The sequence below is a fragment of the Trachurus trachurus genome, assembly GCF_905171665.1.
Source record: "Trachurus trachurus genome assembly, chromosome: 11".
Classification (NCBI taxonomy): Eukaryota; Metazoa; Chordata; class Actinopteri; order Carangiformes; family Carangidae; genus Trachurus; species Trachurus trachurus.
This window is the reverse complement of record NC_139904.1, coordinates 27,878,306-27,889,288: the sequence shown is the minus strand read 5'-3', so window position 1 is coordinate 27,889,288 and position 10,983 is coordinate 27,878,306. Positions and strand designations below refer to the sequence as shown.

The 10,983-nt window shown below is 40.4% G+C and overlaps 1 protein-coding gene across 1 annotated transcript; it reads left to right on the top strand.

Moving 5' to 3' along the window:
* Positions 1–7,521: 7,521 nt before the first annotated feature.
* Positions 7,522–8,307, top strand: lrrc3b (leucine rich repeat containing 3B; the record flags this gene model as incomplete). Its single annotated transcript, XM_083981819.1, has 1 exon — positions 7,522–8,307. The coding sequence occupies one exon, from the start codon at positions 7,522–7,524 to the stop codon at positions 8,305–8,307; it is 786 nt and encodes a 261-aa protein (XP_083837945.1).
* Between the last annotated feature and the right edge of the window lie 2,676 nt (positions 8,308–10,983).

Here is a 10,983-nt window from a genome sequence, read left to right as displayed (position 1 = left end):
CAAGTATCAATCTTTCATGATGCAGACTGAAAATCCCATTGTCATTTTTTAGTACGTTACTTTTTTGTGTGCGACTGTGTTAATTGGTCGGTCTGTCTGTCTTGGGACAATATCGTTTTGCAAGAATAAATCATTTCAGGACTTTATCCTATCAGATCAAACAAGTGGTGAAAAAATGTCCTTGTGGGACATAATTAGCAGGAGGAACGGGTAATCAATAATGTATCAGAACATGTAATTGCAGTACTCAGGATATTAAAGTTTCAGTCATATTGTGTTACAATAATATATCCTGGGGGCTCTGGTGATCGTCCCCTCGCACACACTGTGTGTGTGATGCATGTTCACAGTTTAATTATTGAATAACTTGCTGGGTAGGAGATCTGTATGTAGCAACACAGCTGACCGTGCACTGTACTTCTCTATAGAGCCTACAAAATAAAACTAATTCTCACAATGAAGCTGTGAATAAACTCACTGATCATTGTACTTGAAAATATCTGTAACTAACTGTGCAGTCTGTTGAGGAGACAGCGATCCCCACGGCCCAGCATTTATATGGATTACATTCCATATGAATCCATATGTAGGCTATACCATGTTTCTCTCTTCTTATTTATTCATGTAAAAGAATGAAACTGGCAAAATGTAATTGCATCACCTCAATAATTTTTGAACTGTTTCATGAGCCACGACATCATGGCAAAGTGTGTTTCAAGTAAATGTACTTGTGTAATTATTCATTTCAATAGTCATACACCAGTGGAAATGTTAAATACTAGGGATTGCTGCTTCAGTAGTAAAATTGAAATTAATGTCAAAAGACAAAAACTGAAAATAGAAAGAAGCTCTGAACAGAGAAGACGCCAGTTTATACTTCTATATTATGTACTGTAACTCCTCTCAGGGCTTCACAAGGCTGTGGCTTCTTTCTCTCAGCGGATGGTTGACTTTACTTCCTGCCTGGTCTATAGGACTGTACAGTCATGCTACACAATAACTAACTCAGAGGGATGTGAATAGCAGGAATGTACCTGCAGAAATTCCATTTCACTCAACATGATATTAAAGAAATACATATAGACCTTTATGGCCCACGCAGGAATGCTTTCAATGCTTTGTCAGATGATTGTGATTAGATACGCAGAGCACTGACTAATTCTCCATGTACAGTTTATTTGCTTATGGTCTATAATTTAGGATTTAAGTATCAGCAAATCATCACACACATTTTAAAACAGCCGAATAGAATAAAAAACCAACCAATCAGCTCCAAGCTACAATGTTAGCCCGTGCCCAGCTGCCACAGTTAGACTCAGTGTGATCTTTCCATTGAGGTGAAGGGAGCCTTTGTCATTTGGCAAAGTTTTATTAACATGAAACATGATGTATTGTGGAAACTGTTTTAAATTAAATTATAATGCTGAGTTATCTAACTCATTTAGACCAGTTGTGTTGTTTTTATGGGTCTGTATATTTGTCTGTAAAATGAGATGAAATGTCATTCAACACTGAAATCAGAGCTTGGGTCATAGAGAAGGCCCTCAACTACTGTACTGCAGTGGCCATCAAATAACTTGCCTACAACTACCAGTATATTTTGAGGAGGGGGTAAGAACTACGGTAATCATTTATGAGGCTGTATCTTAAAACTTTATCTTGACACTGTGCCTTTCCTCCATTACAGCAAAAACACTGCTTTCATTACATGTTTCATTATTACTCAAATATCTCTCTCTATCTGACTATGACTGTATAAAGCCATAAAAACAATTTCCCTAATTTAAAATTTCATAAAAACGAAGACATCTACAAATACACCAACATTAATTTCATAAAGCCTACATGTCATCGGGGCTCCTTCTAAGAAAGTTAGTTTGTTGCTTCTCACTTTCTCTTATCAATTTCTGCCAGAAGCTTCTATAAACTACTGAACTTAGGGTGTGAGTGAATACTATTTAGTATTGAGTATAGATTCACAGTCATCCATCTACAATTAAATCTAGTTTGCAAAAAGCATTCTGAAGCCACTGCAGTATCACCTTGTCCTGTCCAGTGGAATGTGCTGTTGCTGCATTCATTCATTTTTTCTATGTTGCCACAAACACATTTCTAATGTCACCCTGCAGACTGTCACAGTAGTTGTCTCAGTGGAAAAATATTTTACTCTTAAGTGGCTAAACACTCTATGTTCTGCCTGTTGTTTGGGGATCTGCAGTGAATTCATCAGTGCTTTATTTTGCTGAAAACAGCCGCCCGCTGCGACTTGAGATGACAGTGATGACAGCTGTGAGACTGAAGCAGAACAGCAGATCGTAAAACAACATGAAGCCTCCATAAAGGTCCACAGGGCTGCAGAGACTGTGAAGAATTTTCTATAGGCTCATCACTATGACTGATCCCTCTCACATTATACACAGCCATGGTTGATATACCAGCACTGAGTAGTGCACCTTTAAAGGATCCACAAATAACAAACTTACTGGTTGAAGAACAAACACATATTTTTTTAACATAATTGTCAGTCTCTTTACACCAATGGCTCTCAAAGTGGGGTCCTTAAGAGAAGAGGGTTCAAGAGGGTGCCCAACTTTTTCTTGAAATGTTACCGCCAATTCTTTACAGAAAATTCTCTACAATATTTTCAAATATTCACGCCATTGGCCCTAATTTGAATGTACATTGACTAAAAAAATAACGTTCTTCAGTCTCAGAACAAATATTTGTGTACTTCTGGTGTTTGCTTCAAAATTTTGTCCAATGTGGGTCCGTGGTCTAATTTGTGTCAATTTAGGGGTCGTTGATGTAAAAAAGTTTGAGAACCACGACTGCTTTCCGCTATCTATTTGCATGTCCTGGGAATAGCGTGTAAACATGTGGTGTGCTGTGGGCAGATAGATGGCATGTAATCCTTGAGGTGTAACAGGCGAGGTGATGTGACCTTTCGTGAGCCGGCCTCTGACAGCAGAGAAGCCTTGCTGTGAGCTTGTGGAGGTTGTAGCCAACGTGTGAGACGTGCCATCTCTTCCCTGTAATCCATCCTTGTGGGGAAAAAAACCCTGCGGCAGGCAGGGGGCCGATGAGTGACTTTGGCCAGCAGGTTAATGATTCTTTGCTTTCTGATTGTGGACCCACTGCAGCAGCAGAAAACAATCACACTGTCATTATATTTATTCAGATTCTGATTTATTTATTTATTTTTTAAATGGGAACAGTAGCCTACATATTAATGAACACTGTTGTGTAAATACTGTATGTGGGATTGTAGCCAAGTGGCTAATTTCCATCCCCAGTCCCATTGGCAGGTTGATGTTAGACATAAAAACAATGAAGATAAAAGCACAAGAGGCAGGACTACAACAATAGACAATGCATCATCATAACACCTTGACATCTTATATAAACATATGACATGAACAACATAGCTACGTATATTAATTGGCCGAAAAAGTATTAAGGGGACCAAGAGATTACAGAACAGTTATAAAGTGCTACAGTGCTAATTAAAGTGCTATTTGCTAAAGTGACGACTGCAAGATTAAATTTAATGCCCCAATATAGTGCATGATTGACTTAGATTGCACTATGCCCATGGCACACGATTGCACATGCAGATGTGTGTCTAATATTGCAATAAATTTGTATACATAAATGTATTATGTACACACTATTTGGTACCAGGTCTGGGATACACGGAAAGAGAATACAGCAGCTTGACCAAATGCACTTCCTCAGTGGTACAACACAATCGCAAATTCGAAAAGTAAAGCTATGCTAGTCCATTATTACTCACTGGTCTTACCTATGAGTCAAACCTGTACATTCATTTGAAGCATCATGTATAAAAGGTAAATTGACAGTTTGATAGAGTAAACCTGCTTCCTGTTTTATCTAATGGACTCGGATGGATTACAATAATGCAGACCTTCATTGTGTAAAGATGCACTGTGCAGGATCTGTCAGTTTCTATTTGTAATCCCACCAATCAAAGCTTCCCCCTCCCATCTCAACAAGTGAGTGATTGTCTTACAACGAAGCATCACACTTCCTCTTTCCTCTGGAATATCTGGAAAGTGAGTTGGAAATAGTTCTAATAGATTAAAAAACACGCAAATCAAATGTCAAAGTAATTTACAGAGCATGTCGTGAAAGTGCTGAAGATTGTATTCCTGAATTTGTGTGGGTGTTGTCTGTTTGCATGAAGCTGAATTGCATGGAGCTGTCAGGGCCACCGTAGGGTCAGTGTTAAATCCTCAGTGCACCTCAAACAAACTTGACCAAAGCTCAGAGGCTTTTCTGAAGTGACCGGCCAGGCTGAAGTTTGAGACTATTTCCATCACATCTCATGTACGCGACAGAAAGTTTTGGATGAAGCGTTGCATCAAAGGCCTTTCAGGATGATGGCTCCAAATTCCAGTAGCTATGTGGCTCCAAGAGGTGGCAGCATGTTGTTCCATTACTTTGGCCCATTTTCTGACTTTCTGTCCAGCAGGTCAGAGTTTGACCTTAATCCTTTTAACACCGACTTGATTCACTGGCCTGGTTTATTGTACAGACATTATTGTAGCTTGTTAGCTTGCTGACATTCTTATTCGGGGTCGAAGGTAGAATCCTTAGGATTTGGCTGTAAAAAGGAACACAGGACTTTACAGGGTAACATTGTTCAGACGTGGTATCAACATCTCAGGTGATCTGATCTCAGTGTTCACCTCAAAATTCAGGTGAGAACACACACACCCAACACACACTGAAGATGCTTTGGTAATCCAGTGACTCAGACCTCATTCAGTGTCCACATTCCTCTGCAGTGTGAACACAATGTGTCCTGTGTCCTTGAAGGACAGCTACCGATGGCCTGTTCTCGCTCTCTCATTCACACATACATTGACTTTGTGGACTGGTTAAAAGCAGCACTTAACATCCAAACGCATGGAGGATGACTTTGAGATCTGATCACTGAGACCACGTTTCAGACCAACATGTGTCTTCACTCAGGGGCGTAACCAGACATCTTTGATAGGGGTGGCCCAAGTGGGACACTGACTTATGGTGGGGTGGCATGAAGCGCGAGCACGTGCACACACAAACACACACCCTCACCATACCCATTTTGTCTGCAAAACCCATACTTAAATTACTAACACTGCAAGAAATACTAGACAGGAACATATAGAAAATACAAAATACGAGAGCAGCAACATACAATTGTGATAGAAAACCTCAATGAGAAAAGAATTACTTTACAAAAGCCAGTATAAACAATGTATAAAATGCTTCTGACTGGGCATATAGCCCATTATATTTTGGGGTGGCACCTGGGGTGGCCAATCAGATTTCAGGGGTAGTTCCCCAAGGCCACTCCCTGAATACGCCACTGTCTTCACTGGCCTGATCACAGTGGTCAGCTCTAAGTACGTCTGTTCACACCTGCCTTAAGATACGTCTGCACATGTCTCCAGTCACCACTAGTGATCAGATCTCACTCCCTCACTCTATAGACAAATAAATGTTGGTTTCCATCACTCACTGAATTACACTGACAACAGAAATGATGTGCTCGTTAGCCAGTGTGTTGAACCAGAACGTGACATCTGATCACAAGTGGTCACAGGAGACACAGACACATTCCAACTCAGGTGTGAACCAACATACTTAGAGATCAGGCCAGATAAACGTTAAAGCCAGGTGTGAACAGGGATGCACGGCTGAACCTGTAAAGCCCTGTTATAGTGAGGGACGCAGCAGGTTCAGGTTATGAGTCTCTGGAGGTCCATCACCACAACTGACCACAATACCCTATGATATTTACTGCCATTATGAAAATACCAGCTATAGCTGCTTTATAATGCTTTAGATGTGAGCCATGCGATCCATGCACATTCAGTGGCATGAAAGAACTCGGATCTGTAGCCTCGGAAACATCATGAGGGACACATCTCTATGAAACTTATTGTGTTTTTGCATTAAATCCAGAGCTGGAGTCATTTTGTGATTTATCATAACTGTAAATGGGAACATTTTTTTTTTAAATACACTTACTGCCACCTCTAAGGTTAATGAATGAACATGTATTAATTATACATGGATGATTTAGTACTGAGGATCATTTGTTTAATTTAGTTTCAGATGGTATGTTGCAGAGTTGGTCACATAAGGTAAAAGAATGGTTGTGTTCAGTGGGCTATAATTCTATCTGGGGACTTTTATTCCATGATATTTCTGTCTGCCTTTATTAAAAACAAGGTAAAGATTTCATAATAGAAACTCACATCAAGTCCATGTTTATTGGTTTTCTGTCTCTTCCTGCTCATTAAGAGGACAGTGGGAAACTGATTGTCATGGATGTCATGAATGTGCTATCATGGTAACATGAGGTCAATATTGATCTTCTAAGCTCTGATTGGCATCACTGTAAAATATTTTGTAACCACAGTTAACCCCCTAGAAACTCTGAGAAATACTGATCTGATGATCTGCTGTTGAGGAGCTCGTCTTGAGAACAAGAATGACAAGAAAAAGTGTTCTCGGTCAGTCTGTACAAGTAGTTAGTAATTCAACAATGCAATTTGGTATGTGAAGAATGAAGTGCAGGTAAAATAACCTTTTTAAAGGGACAACGAGGAATTTCTATTTGGTTATAAAAAAGTCTCACGTTAATGTGGATGAATCTACGCTACCCACACTTGTTAATGGGCCCATTTTCGATAAATATATCCTATCGTTATTTTGTTATTATTAGTGGTGGCGGAAATGCTGGTCGAGCCGACCAGCGTTTCTTTACTTTCGGTTTCGTGGCGAGTCATGAGAATAATGCCGCCGAATCGCCGTTTATGGTTGGAACTACGACGGTATGTGATCGTCTTTGAACCTCTGACTTTAATTCTTGATGAATGAAAACGTGAGTCTGTCTTGTGCCGGTCAAAGAACGGTGCCCGCAGAGGCTCATAAATGTAGTGTGAAAACACTTCGCTTTTCCAAAACTCCTCGTTGTCCCTTTAATGCTTCCACCCCACAGATTAGGTTTCCCTTTTGGTTTCTTGTTCCAAACCACCTTCAGATAAGAGTCAGACAAACCCAGTAAAATATATTCTTGATTCACTATAACAATCAATTCAAGCTATCGCGATAGATAGTAAAAGACGCAGGTTATGGGAAGGCAAGGCAAGGCAATTTTATTTATATAGCCCGTTTTTACAAACAGTAAAGGGCTTCACAAAGCATCATAACAACATCCTCTGCCCTTAGACCCTCACATCGACTGAGGAAAAACTCCATGGAAAACCCTTTTAACAGGGAAAAATCTGAGTTATATTATGGAGTATGGATATCCTATTGGCTGAAAAGTTCAACCTGTCTTTCTGTTTGGTCTTGTTTCAGGCTTCAACCCAGCATGATAATGTCAGTTGGCAGTCCAGTATCTTTATTGGGAGGTGAGTGAGGACCAGTCACCAGTATGCCATTTGTGTAAGGGATCAGTCGGGGTTGTGGCCCTAGGCGGGATGCTGCTGACGGCCGGTCAGTATGACTCTGCTGGACCTGTGGCTGTCACGCTCCATCCCCATGTGCCTGCTCCTTCAGAGCCTTGTCCTCATGGCCCTGTGCTTCCCCTCGGCCAGTATGTGTCCAAAAGGCTGCATCTGCCAACGTGACCCCCACCTCCATGGCCTCAACGTTACCTGCAGTCAGTCCCGCCTCAAAGAGATCCCCCCGAGCCTCCCGGTGGACACCGTCCTGTTGAGACTGGATCACAACCAGATTGGAGCCGTACCTGACCAGACTTTCCACGGACTTCGGCTCCTGAGGGAGCTTAATCTTTCATACAACGCAGTGGAGACTTTAGGGGAAGCAGCCTTCAGTGGCATAGAGGCCACTTTACAGGTGCTGGACCTGTCCCACAACCGTATTACTAGCGTACACAAGGATGCTTTCGCTCGGCTCAAGGCCCGCGTCATCGTGGATGATAACCCTTGGCATTGTGACTGTGCTTTCCAGCAGGCCATCAGCGGGATGGCCCACCACAACCACGAGGCCGCCGCCCGGGTTCTCTGCAGGAGCTCCGAGCTTCGTGACCACGAGGGAAGACCTTTCATGGCCGTGGAAACTGACCTGTGTAACCTGGCCAAAAGGACCACAGACTACGCTATGTTGGTAACCATGTTTGGTTGGTTTGCCATGGTGATTTCATACGTGGTGTATTATGTCCGGCAGAACCAAGAGGATGCTCGACGCCACCTGGAGTACCTCAAATCCCTCCCCAGCAAGCCCAAGAAGCCGGACGAGGCCGACGACATTAGCACTGTTGTCTGACAGCAGTGTCCTCCACAACCCTAAGGAACACTAAAATGTTCATGTACCAGGACCCACCCAATGTTTACTATTTGTACCACTAGTGATGTGAGCATCAAAACTGCAGATAAATCTTTGTATTTTGGAAATCTTGTTTTATGTTCTTACCAGGGTTTGTTCACGACTGATCTGAGATAAGATGAGATGGGAGGCCACAGTCTAATAATGTTAATACCAACAATATATTTTCTACAGAAATTACTTATGGAGTTTTAAAAATCTAAATCTCAGGTTTAAATATTGGCATGACAATGGCTATTTTTAGATGAAAATTTGGAATATCTGATGAATACAAATATATTTTTAAGTTGTAACGCCCTTGAATCCATTTTTTCCAGAGCCCTCATTTTGGTATCTCAAAGCTACTAGAAAGAACAGATTGAGTTTTGTAAACACTTGCTGAACCAACTGAATCTTCAAATGGAATCATGTTACGAGATCTACATCTCCACAGTGTCACACCTCAGCCTTTCCCAACTCATGATGTTTCTATAGAGACCATTTATTCCATACCTTGTGTAAAAGTATTACATCTTTGAATGTACATGGTATCAAGTATTAACTCCATGCTTTTCTTGAAAACTATGGTAACCTGTCATCTAAACAGGTGAATTACCTCAAGTTTTCACAATCAGGCAGCAAACAGCGGGTCTAGATTTCACCGAAAAGTTTTGCGAATGTTCACTCACTGTGGCTAAGAATAGGCTACTAGATTCTATTTAAGCCCTTTTTCCCCAATAAGTGAAACTTATAAATGTTAAGAGAAAATAAAAAGTAAAAATGTTCAATTACAATTATGTTAAATGTATGTAACACTTTAACTACAGTAAGTTAAATTTGTGAGCTATTAAATCAATATTTGATTTGTAGATAACAGATAAAGACAAAATTGTCAAACATATAAGATACTCAAAAAAGGGAGGAAGGGCCGCACCAATAAATCTATTTAATTGACCGTGTGCTCCAGTGTCCTCCCTCTATATAAGATACTCAGTCTGAATTAGTAAAGACTATGCCATTTATTGTCAAAACTCATCAGTAAAATATGTTAAATTGCTTAAATTCTTTACTTTTTAAGTCAAAACTAAATGCTGGTAAGTCAAAATGGTTGCTAGCTTCTGTGTATTACCTGCTACAACGCCGTGACCAACACTAAATGAGTTTATAACGAGTGGTATTGTAGACATTCTTCAGGGCTGCAGTTCTGACAAGGCCACTATAGAAATCCACCCTGATACATAGAAAAGCATAGATGTTATAGCTGAAGGCTGTAACTCACTCTGCTCTGAATCTGAGCACGTTCAGTGAGACACTTCAGATCATAATAACAGGGAAAGAGGACATTACAGTCTACAAACGATAACATCTTGCACAGTTTGGTTGCCAGCCTGGCTGGTAAATAATTTGGGCTGCCCCTGACTAAAGTTTTCCAAGTCAACTGATAGTTGTCAGGTAAAACCATTAGTTGACTGGTCATTGCATGTTTGTATGAATTCAGTTAATTCATTTACTACAATGTGTACTTTTTGAGGGCATTGAAAATGGTCTGTGTCCAAGGCTCAGAAAGAATATGAGCAACATGGATAATGTAGCGCTACACTGAAGAAAAATGCAAATCTCTAATAATGAGGCCTAAAATATCAACAGGAAGTGTGTGTAGAAAGCAGACTGCCTGTTAACGTTCCAGGCTCGGTCATATTCACTCTGAATATGCCGAAGCAATGAGCAAAGAGGATGTGGAAGTGAGTGAACATGCTAAATGGTTAATGTTAAGCTAAATGTTACAAATACCAAGCGTTGTTTGGGATCAGAGAACGACAGGCAAATGTGTGTCTGCAGCATTTGCATGTTAGAGTTGTCCTTAAGCCTCGTGAAATGATCCACACTTTGGGAGTCCATGGTGACACATGGGTGTGTAATTACTGTAACAGACTGTTCTGTGTATGCAGGTTGCTTTGATATTTGAGTTGCCGTAAGACAGGAATTCTCACTTGTCACTCGTGTGTTAGTAAAAATAAAGACGTTGTTGCTGCTGTTCATTGTACCACGTCTCTAAGTCACATATATCATTTTATTACTAAGACTGCCCAGTTTGTAAAACCTAAGACACTCAGTATTTTATAACCATGGGGACCAGCCACTTAAATGATGTCTGTCCATGACTGAGTGACTGTTGTGACTTCCTATTAACTTTTTTTTTCTCTTCCGGTGATTAACTGTCCAATCACTAATCGCCAATGACACTTTGGGGGCAGCCCTAGAAATAAACAATAATTGTATTTGGGTTGTACTGTAGTACCATATTGTCTACAGTAGAACAACCAGTCCAAGGTGGATTTCCATCTGGATCTGAACCGTTGTATGAACCCATATATCTTAACACCATTACATTTACGCCAGAAATTCACATCACAGTCCAAAGATCCTAAGAAATTGATTGAAATAAATACAAATGCACTATCTTGGAAAATTATCGAAAGTGATAATCCAATTCCTGGATCTACCCCTTTAACCAGATTCATGTACCAACTAATAATATGATGGGTGTCTATAATAATAGGACAGTCTCTTTCATCAATAATTCAGGTGGAACAATGGTGAGAAATATTATGAAACCATGACATCTTATTAAATATT